The sequence below is a fragment of the Hypanus sabinus genome, assembly GCF_030144855.1.
Source record: "Hypanus sabinus isolate sHypSab1 chromosome X1 unlocalized genomic scaffold, sHypSab1.hap1 SUPER_X1_unloc_1, whole genome shotgun sequence".
NCBI lineage: Eukaryota > Metazoa > Chordata > Chondrichthyes > Myliobatiformes > Dasyatidae > Hypanus > Hypanus sabinus.
Window position 1 is genome coordinate 817718 of NW_026778957.1, and position 16121 is coordinate 833838.

Consider the following 16121-nt stretch of genomic DNA (forward strand, 5'->3'; position numbering starts at 1 on the left):
TCCCTTCCCCACACCGTTTACCTAAACCTCAACACTCCATCCCTACCCCCACACCATACACCAAAACCTCAACACTCCCATCCCTTCCCCCACACCATACACCAAAACCTCAACACTCCCATCCCTACCCCCACACCATACACCAAAACCTCAACACCCCATCCCTACCCCCACACCATACACCAAAACCTCAACACCCCATCCCTACACCCACACCGTTTACCTAAACCTCAACACCCCATCCCTACCCCCACACCATACACCAAAACCTCAACACCCCATCCCTACCCCCACACCATACACCAAAACCTCAACACCCCATCCCTACCCCCACACCATACACCAAAACCTCAACACCCCATCCCTACACCCACACCGTTTACCTAAACCTCAACACCCCATCCCTACCCCCACACCATACACCAAAACCTCAACACCCCATCCCTACCCCCACACCATACACCAAAACCTCAACACCCCATCCCTACCCCCACACCGTTTACCAAAACCTCAACACCCCATCCCTTCCCCCACACCATACACCTAAACCTCAACACCCCATCCCTTCCCCCACAACATATACCAAAACCTCAACACCCCATCCCTACCCCCACACCGTTTACCTAAACCTCAACACTCCCATCCCTTCCCCCACAACATACACCTAAACCTCAACACTCCCATCCCTTCCCCCACACCATACACCAAAACCTCAACACTCCCATCCCTTCCCCCACACCATACACCAAAACCTCAACACCCCATCCCTACCCCCACACCGTTTACCTAAACCTCAACACTCCCGTCCCTTCCCTGACACCGTATAGATAAACCTCAACACTCCCATCCCTTCCCCCACAACATATACCAAAACCTCAACACCCCATCCCTACCCCCACACCGTTTACCTAAACCTCAACACTCCCGTCCCTTCCCTGACACCGTATAGATAAACCTCAACACTCCCATTCCTTCCCCCACACCGTATAGATAAACCTCAACACTCCCATCCCTTCCCCCACAACATACACCTAAACCTCAACACTCCCATCCCTTCCCCCACACCGTATACATAAACCTCAACACTCCCATCCCTTCCCCCACACCGTATACATAAACCTCAACACTCCCATCCCTTCCCCCACACCGTATAGATAAACCTCAACACTCCCGTCCCTTCCCTGACACCGTATAGATAAACCTCAACACTCCCATCCCTTCCCCCACAACATATACCAAAACCTCAACACCCCATCCCTACCCCCACACCGTTTACCTAAACCTCAACACTCCCGTCCCTTCCCTGACACCGTATAGATAAACCTCAACACTCCCATTCCTTCCCCCACACCGTATAGATAAACCTCAACACTCCCATCCCTTCCCCCACAACATACACCTAAACCTCAACACTCCCATCCCTTCCCCCACACCGTATACATAAACCTCAACACTCCCATCCCTTCCCCCACACCGTATACATAAACCTCAACACTCCCATCCCTTCCCCCACACCGTATAGATAAACCTCAACACTCCCATCCCTTCCCCCACACCGTATACATAAACCTCAACACTCCCATCCCTTCCCCCACATTATATACCTAAACCTAAATACTCACATCCCTTCCCCCACTCCATATACCTAAACCTTGACACTCCCATTCCTTCCCCCACACCGTATACATATACCTCAACTACTTTCCCTTCCCCATATCATATACCTAAACCTCAACTGCCACCCCTTCCCACACACCGTATACAGATGCCACACCCTCCCCATAGCTGTTTGTAACCCTGGTGATCTGTGGTGCAGTTGAGAAATAGGAATCTAGGAAATGAACAGTATCCCACTGTATATAACATGGATTATAGTTACAGGAAGAAGGCGGGAGAATAGAGTTGTGAGGGATATTAATCAGCTACGATGGAATGGCAAAGCATTCTTAATGGGCCAAATGGCCTAATTCTGAACCTATTGTTATGGCCTTATAGCAGAACTTGATAGATTCTTGATTTGGCAGGATGTCAGAAGGGCAGTTGACTGGGGTTGAGAGGGATAGTAAATCAGCCATGACACAGCAGACTGGATGGGCAGAATGGCCTAATTCACTCCTACATCTTTTGGACTCATAGTGGAGGCTGGTAGGTTCTTGATCAGTCAGAGCATCAAAGGTTTCGGCGAGAAGGCAGGATAATTGTTGAAAAGGGTAACAAAGCAGTTGTGATAAAATTACAGAGTAGATTCGATGGGCCAAAGGGCCTAATTCCACTCCCAGGACCTGGTCTGTTTCAGCAAACTGGCAGTTGATAATGGCATTGAGCATCGATATCAGGTGGTGAATATATAAAAGCCATCTATAAACATTGCAACACTGAACGTCACTGCAAAGGTTGTGTGTGCGCGCACCTCTTCGTCAACGAGAGAATTTGAAAAGAGCAAGTGAGCTACTGCTGGGCAGAAATACAACCATGTGTTTTTCTTAAATATAGGTAAATCTGATGAGTTCATTGAAACTACAGGAAATACCAACCTACTCTTCGGGCATAAAATGATCACACAAATTTACGGCAACAGGAACAAGCCAGGTAACTCATGTCGTGACTGTTTGGAACTTGTAAGCGACCTGGATAAAAATGTAGGTGGGTGGGTTAGTAAGTTTGCAGATGACATGAAAATTGATGGTGTTGGGGATAGCGTAGACGACTGGCAGAAAAATTCAGAGGGATATAGCTCAGTTGCAGATATGGGTGGAGAAGTGACAAATGGAGTTTAACCCAGACAAGTGTGAAGTGTTGGAAGTTGGTAGGTCAAATGCAGAAAGACTACAGTGTTAAGGGCAATATCCTTGACAGTATTGATGAGCTGAGGGATCTTAAGGTTCAATTTCATCGCTTCCTGCAAGTGGCTGCACATTAGGGTTGATAAAATGGTTAGGAAGGCGCACGGGGTGCTTGTCTTTATTAGTCGAGGCAGTGTCACGTCGAGTCACTTTATTGTCATTTCGACCATAACTGCTGGTACAGTACATAGTAAAAATGAGACAACATTTTTCAGGACCACGGTGTTACACGACACAGCACAAAAACCAGACTGAACTACGTAAAAAACAACACAGAGAAAGATTGAGTTCAAAAGTCGGGTAAATTACGTTCGATGGTTCCATTTAATATCAGAGAAATGTGTGCAATCTACATCCTAAAATTCTTGTTCTTCACAGACTTGCACGAAAACAGAAGAGTGCCCCCAAAGAACGAGTGAGAGTAAAAACGTTAGAACCCCAAAGCCCCCCACACCCCCTCCCACGAACAAGCAGCAGCAAAGCAGCGGCCCCTTATTTCCTTCTGTAAAAATAGCATCAGCACCTTCCACCCACCAAGCAAGCCATAGGAAAGCCCCCCGGGAGAGACCATGATCCGCAGTACAACAAAAACTAGTCGTGCAGCCAACAATTCGACATGCTACAGGAACTCTCTCATTCTCTAATATGGGTGTCCCCCTTTCACAGCGAGAGGTGAGACATGACGAAACAACTCATGTCACTTTCTTTCCAAGATCTTTGACTCAAGAATCGGCAACAATCTCTCCCACCAACGAGAGAGAGAGCACGATTCACCGAGTACAGAGCCTCAGAAAGTCGATCCGCTGTTCCCAATGTTCCGTTTTCTCCCACGACGCTTCCATCAGTGGCGCTGGCATTGAACCAGCCCGTCCACAAGGCCGCCCTCGTGTCCTTGGGGTTTCGAAAAGCAGCAAAGAACCGAAGTCTCAAACAGAACCTGAAGAGCAAAAAGAGTGACATTAAAGGTTGAAATTAAGCTGTTTCCACAGATGAGCTTGAAGGAGTTGCTATTGAGCACCATCGTAGTTCCACAACTTTAGACAGTTTTATAAAACTCTAGTTAAGCTACATTTGGAGTATTGCATACAGTTACGGTCAGCCCGCTATAGGAAGGATGTTGAGGCTTTGGAGAGGGGGCAGAAGAGGTTTACCAGGATGCTGCCTGGTTTAGAGTGCACGTGCTATCATGAGAGATTCGGCAAAGATGGGTTGTTTTCCTTGGAGCTGTGGAGGCCGAGGGAAGATCTGATGGAGGTTTATAAGATTACAAGAGGCATAGATGGAGTAGACAAGGAGTATCTTTTTCCCAGGGTTGAAATGTCTTACACCAGATGCGAGTGGGGAGTAATTTCAAAGGAGATGTGAGGGGTAAGTTGTTCTTACACAGAATGGTGAATTCCTGGAATGTGCCGTGTTGGTAGAGAGAGATACATTTGAGACTTTTAGAAAGGCGCATGAGTACGAGGGAACTGGAAGGATCTGGATATTGTGAAGGGAAAATGGATGACTAATTGGTTCAGCACAACATTGCGGGCCAAGGGGCCTGACTGTTCGAACAGTGCAAATCTCGGTGACACAATCTCGCAAAAGAAAACAAAGCAAATGTTGAAAGATTGAGTGAGTTTGAGTTTTTCTCTTTGGAGTGAAGGAGGATGAGAGGCGACTTTATAGAGGTGTACAAAACGATAAGAGGCATAGATTTAGTGGACAGCCAGAGAGTTTACCCCTAGGGCAAAAATGACTAATACAAGGGGACATAATTTTGAGGTGAAGTATAGGGGATGTCCAAGGTACACAGAGAGGGGCGGGTGTGTGGAACCTGTTGCCAGGGGTGGTGGTAAAGGCAGATACAATAGGGACATCTAAGAGTCTTAGGTGGACACATGGATAAAAGAAAAATAGAGGGCTACGTAGGAGGAAATGATTAGACCATAGGACATGGATGCAGAATTAGGCCATTTGCTCATCGAAGTCTGCAGTTGATCTTGGAGTAGGTTATAAAGTCAGCACAACATCGTGGGCCGAAGGGCCTGTACTATATTGCTCTATGTTTCTGTGTTCTCTTACTGGTAGCAGGACGACAAGACATTATTTTTAAAAAACGTCAAACTGCAGAGGGGTCTAAATGGGTCTGGTAGTATCTGTCGACGTCTCCATCTCTAGTATTTTCATTAAGTCAGCATGTTTGCTGCCTCAGTTTCAAGTCTACGTCTGTGACTATCTCTGAATTTATCTCAGCATCATCTCAGTGCCCGTGACATTAAAACACGTTAGACTGCGCCAGTTCTTGTCATCATCCAAATCGCATGCACAGACAACATCAGAAAACCTGCAGAGCTGTGGTAGGAATTATTTAGAGCCAGTGCATCATTCATTGGGTGACGGGGTGGAGCTGCATCTCTACCAAAGGCACTCCTTCTGTCCACTAGCCTGCAGGTCACCCTTGGGCAAGGTGTTGCACCTGCATAGCCCTCCCCCCCCCCACCGCCCCTCCTGATCAGGTCGCATGAACAGCCGGTGCAGATCACAAGTCCTGGTTATGTGACCACTGACACCAGGCGGACAATCTCTGGAGAGTGTTGGCAATGGCTGGGGGTCACCCGTCTGGTAAAGACACAGCCCAGAAGAAACCACTTCTGTAGAAACATTTGCCAAGAGCAATCACAGTCATGGAAAGACAGTGATCGCCCACGTCATACGACACAATGAATAGATGATTGTAATTCGTACTAGTTTATGTACTGCTCTGTACTGTTGCCTTATTACCCAGAAGAAGGCAATGACAAATCACTTCTGTAGAAACAATTGCCAAGAACAAAACTGATCGTGGAAAGACCGAGATCACCTGGTGCATATTGAACTCGTGCATTCATACCCCAACTCCAATTTTTGATCTGCAGATTGTCTAAAATTGTTCCACAGTGACATCACTAATAAAGTTCAAAGTAAATTTACCACCATGAGATTCATTATCTTGCAGATATTTCAGGTAAAATATATAGTATAGAATTTATGAAGAGCAATACAGAAACAAAGGCTGACATAACCAATAAACAAAAGACAAATGATGCAAATGGAAAAAAAAAGAAAATGAGTTGAGGGTCTTTGAAAGAGAGTCTGTAGGTTGTGGAGTCAGTTTAGAATTGAGGTGAGTCACATTATCCACGCTGGTTCAGGAGCCTGCTGGTAGAGGGGCAATAACTGTTGCTGAACCTGATGGTGTGAGTCCTGAGGCTCCTGTACCTCCTTCCTGATAGTTGAGGGGTAATACCTTTTCCTGAACCTGGTGGTGTGGATCCTGAGGCTCCTGTACCTCTTTCCTGATGGTTGAGGGGTAATAACTGTTCCTGAACCTGGTGGTGTGGGTCCTGAGGCTCCTGTACCTCCTTCCTGATGGCTCAGGGGTAATAACTGTCCCTGAACCTGGTGGTGTGGGTCCTGAGACTTCTGTACCTCCTTCCTGATGGTTGAGGGGTAATAACTGTCCCTGAATCTGGTAGTGTGGGTCCTGAGGCTCCTGTACCTCCTTCCTGATGGCTGAGGGGGTAATAACTGTTCCTGAACCTGGTTGTGTGGGACCTGAGGCTCCTGTTCCTTCCTGATGGTTGGGGGGTAATAACTGTCCCTGAACCTGGTGGTGAGGGTCCTGAGGCTCCTGTACCTCCTTCCTGGTGGCTCGGGGGTAATAACTGTCCCTGAAACTGTTGGTGTGGGTCCTGAGGCTCCTGTACCTCCTTCCTGGTGGCTCGGGGGTAATAACTGTCCCTGAAACTGTTGGTGTGGGTCCTGAGGCTCCTGTACCTCCTTCCTGGCGGTTGAGGGGTAATAACTGTTCCTGAACCCGGTGGTGTGGGACCTGAGGCTCCTGAACCTCCTTCCTGATGGTTGAGGGGTAATAACTGTTCCTGAACCTGGTGGTGTGGGTCCTGAGGCTCCTGTACCTCCTTCCTGATGGTTGAGGGGTAATAACTGTTCCTTAACCTGGTGGTGTGGGTCCTGAGGCTCCTGTCCCACCTTCCTGATGGTTGAGGGGCAATAACTGTTCCTGAGCCTGGTGGTGTGGTGCTTGAGTCTCCTGAACAGCAAGAAGAGAGCACGACCTTAGATGGTGGGGTCTTTGATGGATGCTGCTTTCTTATAGCAGCGTTCTGTGTAAATGTGTGCAATAGTGCAGAGAGCTTTCTGATGGACTGGGCTGTATCCACCACTTTCTGTATACCTTTCTGTATCTAGGTATTGTTGTGGGCTGAATTTCCAGTTTGCCAGAATGGATCTCAGTTCATCAGATTTTATCACTGGGCCACTGCACTGAGTTCTTGCCCAACTCGTCCTTCAGTGAAAATATGTGCTTATAGTCAATAGCCTGTGAATGGAAAATCCTGCAAAAGGAGGTTGGTAGATTTGGCCCAGTACATCAGGGGTAAAACCCACCCACTGAGCACATCTGCATGAAACGCTGTCATAGAAAAGCAGCATCCATGATTAGAAATCCTCAGCGCCCAGGCCATGCTCCCTTCAGGAACAGTTACTGCCCCTCAGCCATCAGGAAGGAGGTACAGAAGCCTCAGGACCCACACCACCAGGTTCAAGGACAGCCACTTACCCCTCAACTGTCAGGCTCTTGAACAAAAGGGCCTCATTCATTGAGATGTTCCCACAACCAATGAACACACTTTTAGGACTCTTTCATGTTCTCGTAATTTATCGCTATTTATTTATATTTCCATTTGCACAGTTTGTTGTCTTCCTCATTCTGGTTGGTCTTTCATTGATCCTATTATAGTTACTATTCTATAGGTTTGGTGAAAATGAATCTTAGGGTTACATTAATGTACTTCGATAATAAATTTACTTTGAACTTTGATCACAGACACAACTGGGCATCAAGGTAGTGTAGCAGTTAGCGCAACGTTATTACAGCTCGGGGCGTTCCAACAGCATCCTATAAGGTCCCTCTGTACGTTTTCCACATGAATTAGAATTTCTTTCATTTCTTACCTCCATCTCACAAAATGAGGGAGTAATAATCTTTATGTTGCATCTCTGTCGTAAGGTACAAGCAATAAGGAAGGGAAATGTGGGAGGAATTGCCCAAGCACTGAGATTGTGTACAGAATTGTTTTGTACACGTGTATCTACAGTCAGATATACAATCAGATCAATGTGTATTGTACATGGTAAATGGTAGGGCATTGAGGAATGCAGTAGAACAGAGTGATCTAGGAATAATGGTGCAAAGTTCCCTGAAGGTGGAATCTCATGAGGATAGGGTGGTGAAGAAAGCTTTTGGTATGCTGGCCTTTATAAATCAGAGCATTGAGTATAGGAGTTGGGATGTAATATTAAAATTGTACAAAGCATTGGTAAGGCTGAATTTGGAGTATTGTGTACAATTCTGGTTACTGAATTATAGGAAAGATGTCGATAAAATAGAGAGAGTACAGAGAAGATTTACTCGAATGTTACCTGGGTTTCAGCACCTAAGTTACAGGGAAAGGTTGAACAAGTTAGGTCTTTATTCTTTGGAGTGTAGAAGGTTGAGGGGAGGACTTGATAGAGGTATTTATAATTATGAGGGGGATAGATCGACTTTACGTGGATAGGCTTTTTCCATTGAGAGTAGGGGAGATTCAAACAAGAGGACATGACTTGAGAGTTAGGGGGCAAAATTTTAGGGGTAACTCGAGGGGGAATTTCTTTACTCAGAGAGCAGTAGCTGTGTGGAGCGAGCTTCCAGTAGAAGTGGTAGAGGCAGGTTCGGTATTGTCATTTAAAGTAAAATTGGATAGGTACATGGACAGGAAAGGAATGGTGGGTTATGGGCTGAGTGCGGGTCGGTGGGACTAGGTGAGAGTAAGCGTTCGGCACGGACTAGAAGGGCCGAGATGGTCTGTTTCCGTGCTGTAATTGTTATATGGTTATATGAATGGTCTGATGGCCTGGTGAAAGAAGCTGAACCGGAGCCTGTAGATCCTGGCCTTCATGCTGCGGTACCAATTGCAAGACAGAAGCAGCTGAAACAGTTTGTGGTTGGGGTGTTTGGAGTCCCTGATGATCCTCTGGGTCCTTTTTACGCACCTGCTCTGTAAGTGTACTGAATAGAGGAAAGTTTACATCCATCTGGATTTTCTCCAGGTCCTCCCATTTCCTCGCACAGTCCAAAGACATGCCAGGCAGGTTAATTGGTCATTGTAAATTGCCCCGTGATTAGGTTAGGGTTAATTGGATTTGTCTGTAGTTGCTGGGGCAGCCTTGAAGGGCTTACTCCATGCTCCATCACTAAACAAATTAGGAATAATGTTGGGTTAGCTGCAGGGCTGAAACACTCTCTGGTGAGTTAGTATTTTCACTGGCAGGAGAAGAAATGGGAGAGAGTGCATAAAGAAATATGGATGCTGATATTTTGTAATGAAAATACAAGGGCTCTCCGGGTTGCAGAAGACGTGACTGATAGAAATCCATTAGCATCATCATTATGTGTCATGGCAATCATGGTCTTTGACTATGGTTGTTTTCGGCAAATTTTTCTGCAGACGTGGTTCTGGAGCAGGGTCTTTACAAAACAGGTGACTCCCAGCCGTTATCAATACTTTTCAGAGACTGTCTGCCTGGTGTCAGTGGTCACATAACCGGGACTTGTGATCTGCACCAGCTGCTCGTATGACCATCCACCACCTGCTCCCATGGTTTCTTGTGACCCTGATCGAGGGGCTAAGCAGGTGCTACACCTTGCCCAGGCTAGCGGAGGGAAGGAGCGCCTTACACCTCCTTTGGTAGAGATGTATCTTCACCCTTCCACCCAGTAATCCAACTTTACACAAATTCTCCTATAAATTTTGAAAGAATTTTCAAAACAATAATGTTAATAATAAAACTCAATAACAGTATCAAGTTCAAATTTATTCTCATTCAACCTTACACATTTATTCAGCTAAATGAAACATCGTTAACACAATAATATTAAGAGATATAAAAGTATTCTGTAGATGGAGTATTGTGTGCAGTTTTGGTCACCTACCTACAGGAAAAATGTAAACAGGGTTGAAAGAGCACAGAGAAAATTTACAGGGATGTTGCTAGGTCTGGAGGAACTGTGTTATAAGGAAAGAGTGAATAGGTTATGTTTATTCCTTGGAATGCAGAAAATTAAGAGGAGGTTTGATAGAGGTATACAAAATTATGAGGGGTATAGATAGGTTAAATGCAAGCAGGCTTTTTCCACTGAAGTTGGGTAGGTCTACAATGAGAGCTCATGGCTTAAGCACGGTGTGAGCAGTATCATCTGCAGATAATGTGAAAAGGACTAAGGATCTGGTGGTGGACCTGAGGAGGGCTAAGGCGCCAGTGACCCCGGTTTCCATCCAAGGGGTCAGTGTGGACATGGTGGAGGATTACAATTACCTGGGGATATGAATTGACAATAAACTGGACTGGTCAAAGAACACTGAGGCTGTCTACAAGAAGGGTCAGAGCCGTCTCTACTTCCTGAGGAGACTGAGGTCCTTTAACATCTGCCAGACGATGCTGAGGATGTTCTACGAGTCTGTGGTGGCCAGTGCTATCACGTTTGCTGTTGTGTGCTGGGGCAGCAGGCTGAGGGTAGCAGACACCAACAGAATCAACAAACTCATTCGTGAGGCCAGTGATGTTGTGGGGGTGGAGCTGGACTCTCTGACGGTGGTGTCTGAAAAGAGGATGCTGTCCAAGTTGCATGCCATCTTGGACAATGACTCCCATCCCCTCCATAATGTACTGGTTAGGCACAGGAGTACGTTCAGCCAGAGACTCATTCCACCGAGATGTAACACTGAGCGTCATAGGAAGTCATTCCTACCTGTGGCCATCAAACTTTACAACTCCTCCCTCGGAGTGTCAGACACCCTGAGCCAATAGGCTGGTCCTGGACTTATTTCTGCTTGTCATAATTTACTTCTTCTTCTTCTTCTTCTTATTATTATTATTATTATTATTATTTCTGGTTTTACATTGCTATATCTCTGCACTATTCTTGGTTGGTGCGACTGTAATGAAACCCAATTTCTCTCGGGATCAATAAAGTATGTCTGTCTGTCTCTCTGTTAAGGGTGAAAGGTGTTTAAGGGGAACATGATGGGAAACTCCTTCACTCAGAGGGTGGTGAGCATGTTGAACGAGTTGCCAGCACAAATGGTGGATACAATTTCAATTCCAAACTTTCAGAGAGTTTGGATAGGTACACGAATGGTAAGGGTATGGAGGGCTATAGTGCTGATGCACATCGATGAGAGTAGGTAGTTTAAATGGTTTCAGCATGGACCAGATGGGCCAAAGGGCCTGTTTCTGTGCTGCACTTTTCTATGACTCTTTGAATCTATACATATTATACATGATCCGTTAGTTTAATCATGGATAGTGTTAGAGTGAACATCGAAGATATTGAAGGGTAATAGTGTATGCAGAGCGTTTAGCTATAAAAAAAAGGACATTTCTGATTCATAGAAAAACCTGTTTACAGACATTCTCAGAAACAGAACCCTTCCAAAGCCCAGGGACTGCCAGTAAACACTGACATTGTGCGAGAACCTCCACCCCATCGACCAAAAATGAAACGTCCTGGTGGCCAGACACTTCTAATTCCCATTCCCATTCTGACATGCCAGTCTACGGCCTGCTCTTGTGCTGCGATAAGGCCAGCCTGGGGGGGTGGAGCAACACCATATATACCACCTGGGTGGCCTCCAACTTGATGGCATTTCTCCTTCCGGTCAAAAAAATTTCCATCTCCCTCCCCTCTTCTATTCCCCACTCTAGCCTATCACCTCTTCTTGGATCCACTCCTCCTTTCTCCCATGGTCTGCTCTCTTTTATCAGGCTCCTTCCTCTCTGGCCCTTTTACCTTTCCCTTCTAGCATCTTCTAGGTAGCCACCATCCTGTCCCGCACACCTTGTTTTTATTCTGGTGCCTTCTCCCTTCTTTTCCAATCCTGAAGAAGAGTCCTGGCCCAGAATATTAACTGTTTATTAATTTCCGCAGATGCTGCCCGACCTGCTATAGTTCCTCCAGCATTTTGTGTGTGCTGCTCTAAACTTCTGGCGTGTGCAGACTTTCTGGTGTTTACGATTGTGCACTGCCGTTGCATAATTGCTGCTAATTCCTATCAATTCTTTTTCCAGTAAAAGTTTATGTGAAGATGTACACTGATAGTCCGTCTCTTCTCTGTACGACTGAGGAACTGTCAGAACAAGAATTAGTGGATCCATATTTCATATGGATCGGCCCAGCAGGAAGAAACATAAAAGGTGAGATACGTTCACGCCAGAATCAGCTTCAGTTTTAGTCTGTGACAATAGAGGAGCAGTCATGATTAATTAGTTGTGGTTATAGTTTACAGTGTATTGGTGATACTTCGCTTCCTGAGAAAGGGTTGTTGTGGTGAGTTGAAGATCTGCAGGATGATGTTCAGGGTTGAAAATGTCTAACACCAGAGGGCACGCATTGAAGGTGAGAGGGGGTAGGTTCAAGAGGGATGTGTTTTCCTCAGAGAGTGGTGGGTGCCTGGAACGCGCTGCCTGGTGTGGTGGTACAGACAAATACATTAGAGGCTTTTGAGAGATGTTTGGATAGGCACATGGATCTAAGGAAGATGGAAGGATATGGACATGGTGTAGGTAGGAGGGATTAGTGTTTGGATTTGCCTTTCAGCTGGTTCTGTGCTGTACTCTTCTGTTCTAAGTTCTGATAGACATCCAAGTACGGATGTACAACATGGCTAGTCACAGAGCTCCAGCCAGAATAAGTCCCATCAACTACAGCCCTCTTGTCTTTGATAGGCAAACCAGTTCTGAATCCAAACAGCCAATTCCCCGTGGAACCCATGAAAGAAACCTTTTGTCTGACAAATTAAAAATGCATTTCTATTATGGGTTTTTTTGTTGGTTAAGTACGTTTCTTAGGGGAAATTTATAAAAAAAACTGAGGGACAGCATTTTAGTGTAGTGGTTAGCACAATGCTTTACAGTACCAGCAACTCGGGTTCAATTCCCATCACACGGTCTGTAGTGGTTAGCACAATGCTTTACGGTACCAGCAACTCGGGTTCAATTCCCACTGCTGTCTGCGAGGAGTTTGTATGTTCTCCCCGTGGCTTTCCTCCAGGTGCTCCGGTTTTCTCCCACAGTCCACAGGTGTAGTTGTCCCGTGGTTAGGCTGGGGTTAAAATCACAGGGTTGCCGGGGTGACGCGGCTCGAAGGGCCAAGACGTACGAACTCCGCGCCGTATCTCAATAAAATAAAACAAAAATCGATTGGCCAAATCAACAAGGAGTGATGTGACTTGACATGAACGTGTGTCATTCTGTGGTTGCGCTCAGTTTGGATTGTTCAGAGAAAGGTTGCATTTGTGCTTTATAATCAATGAAACAGCTTCAAGTACCTCCACCACCACACCAGGCATCCACCACTCTCTGAGTTTAAAAAAAACTTGCCCCTCACATCCCCCTTTGAACCTTTCAACCCTGGGAAATAGATACTCCCCGTCCACTCCATCTACGCCTCTCTTGTAAACCTCTATCAGATCTCCTCCCAGTCTTCGCCACCCGAAAGAAAACAACCCAAGATTGTCCAGCCTCTCACGACAGCACAATGATCTCTAAACCAGACAGCATCCTGGGGAAACCTCTTCTGCCCCCTCGACATCCTGTTTGTAACTTGTGTGTAACTTACCTGGATGAAAACGTAGATGGGTGGGTTACTAAGTATGCATATGATACGAAGATGGCTTTGTGGATAGTGTAGATGACTGGCAAAGGATACAGCATTGATATAGATCAGTTGTAAATATCAGTGGAGAAATGGGAGATGGGGACAAATGTGAAGTGTTGCACCTCGGGAGGTCAAATGTGGAGAGACAGGACGATGTTAAGAGCAAGACCCTTAACAGTGTTGATTTGCAGAGTGTGTCCTGAGGTCCAAGTCCATTGCTCCCTGGAAGTGGCCCCACTGGTTGATAGGACTCCGCAGAAGGCATAAGGCATGCAGGTCCTCATGAACGATCTTGGCCCAAAACATCGACTGTTTATTCATTTCCATAGTTGCTGCCTAAACAGCTGAGTTCCTCCAGTGTCTTTCTGTGCGTTGCTCTGGATTTCCAGCTTCTGGAGAGCCTCTTGTGTTCCTTTAATAGTCAAGGAATTGAATTCAGGAGTCGGGAAGTTAGGTCGCATCTTTATGAGTCTAGTTAGGGTGATATGATAGCGTAGAAGGGCGGCACAGTAGGCCAGCAGTTAGCGCCAGAGATCCGAGTTTGCCGTCTGTAATGATTTTGTACATTCTTCCCGTGTGACCGTGTGGGTTTCCTCTGAGTGCGCTGGTTTCCTCGTACAATCCAAAGATAGATTAGCAAATTGTGGGCATGGTATCCTCCGACGGTTGGTCATTGACTGAAATGAGGCAATTCCACTTCATTGATTCCATTCTGGTTATTATCTTGTTACTGAGTATGTCCACAAGAAAATGAATCTCAGGGTTATATATGTACTTTGATCATGAATTTCCTTTGATCCTTCAGCAATTCACTGCATGTTTAGATGTGATGTTGGGTTTTGGTTTTGTTTAACCCTGCCCCTGGGCTTGGATTGTCTCTTGCTGGGCAAAATTTCAGTGGTTTAACAACGTACAAATCAAAACTGGACTTTTGGAAAATATTCTATCTCCAGAACCTATCAGTAAACAATCAGCTATTCAACAGATAATGGTTTACAAGCCATGTCATTCACTTAATGTTGTTCTGGCCTTACCCACGACGTCACCCCAATGATGTTGCTGTCAAGTTGTCCTAGCCGTTCCTCATCACCGCCCCGATGTTGGCCCAGCTGTGTTCACTGCTTTGTGAAGTTGCCAAATGCACTGAACCTTTTCTCTGATGATAAAAGCTAAGAACAGTGGTGGAATGGGGCACGACTCCCTCACATGGCCAAAGAATGCACTACACTCTTACCAACTGCTTGGTGATCATGGTAAAGTCAAAACTTTCCAGTGCTGATCCGTTTTGGTGGGGCACAGGGTGCCGTTACGATTACTTTACTCTGATCTAAAATACTGAATAAAAAGGAGCAGCAATTGCACAAGTTAGCAGCGACCAGCTTTTCTCAATTGCCAAACAGTGCCAGAACTCTTTAAAATCAAATCAAATCAAATTAATTATCACTCAACCATAACACACACAGCGAACGAGACGGTATTCCTCTGGGGCCAAAGTTGCAAAATAGCACATTCAACATAATGAGCAAAGAAGCATATTCACGTGAAAAAAGTAAATATGGCCTTGCGTGGACGCCACGCGCCACCCCCAGGGGCAGTGGATTGTTTCATGTGATTTCCAGAACTCAAGTGTGTAGGAGAGCAAAATAATTGCTACTCCGGTACTGATACAGCACAAACAAAACACAGTAGGATAAAGAACAGGTGACTGTACACGAGGTGACTGACAGGAAATGATAAAGTGGTGATGGTTGGGGGAGTAGATGGGTGGGTCAGTGGGTGGAGGTGTTGATCCGCCTCACTGCTTGGGGAGAGTAACTGTTTTTGAGGCTAGTGGTTCTGCTGTGGGCGTGACGTAGACTCCACCCTGATGAGAGTGGGACAAACAGTCCGTGAGCAGGTTGGTGGGATCCTTTGTGACGTTATTTTCCAGTCACAAATGAGAAAATCTGCAGATGCTGGAAATCCAAATGACACAAGCAAAATGCTAGAGGAGCTCAGCAGGCCAGCCAGAATCTATGCAGAAGAATATGGTCGACGTTTCGGGCCGGCTGAAAGGTCTTGGCCCAAATCGTCGACCGTACTCTTCTGCCTGGCCTGCTGAGTTCCTCCAGCATTTTGTGTGTGTTATTTTCGCAACACCTTTGATTTGTAAAGAACGATAAGAATTGATGTTTAAGAACTGAAGGGGGGAAGGTGAAGAGAAATCCCTAGAATGGTTATCAAAATCTGTCTCAATGGAATGCTGGGACTGGAAATTTGTCTAGTGACAGTATTCAGAGGCCTGTTCTTGGTTGGGGTTGACTGTGGATGTTGCGTCCTAGCTGTTTATATGATACACAAGCCAGGACAGTACGATATGGCGAGCAAGCTGTTGCTCGCACAGCAGCTGATGAATCCAAAAGAACTGCAGAGACCGATACAGTTTTGGCACCAGTGGCGTCACAGGAGTTGCCTGTCAGTGTAGGACTGGACTGCCCCAGGGACTGCAGCTCCAGATTTTACCCTCAGGTTTACTCCCAAAGCCTTCCCTGTGAGTG

The 16121-nt window shown here is 46.0% G+C and overlaps 1 protein-coding gene across 1 annotated transcript in view; it reads left to right on the forward strand.

Annotated features, from left to right (window-relative positions):
- LOC132385574 (zona pellucida-binding protein 2-like) overlaps positions 1–16121 on the forward strand; it is a 139794-nt gene that overhangs the window by 48300 nt on the left and 75373 nt on the right. Inside the window, exons 2-3 of the mRNA XM_059957739.1 lie at positions 2494–2589; positions 11997–12122. Of these exons, the coding sequence (XP_059813722.1) occupies positions 2494–2589; positions 11997–12122 (222 nt within the window). The remainder of the gene's footprint in view (positions 1–2493; positions 2590–11996; positions 12123–16121) is intronic.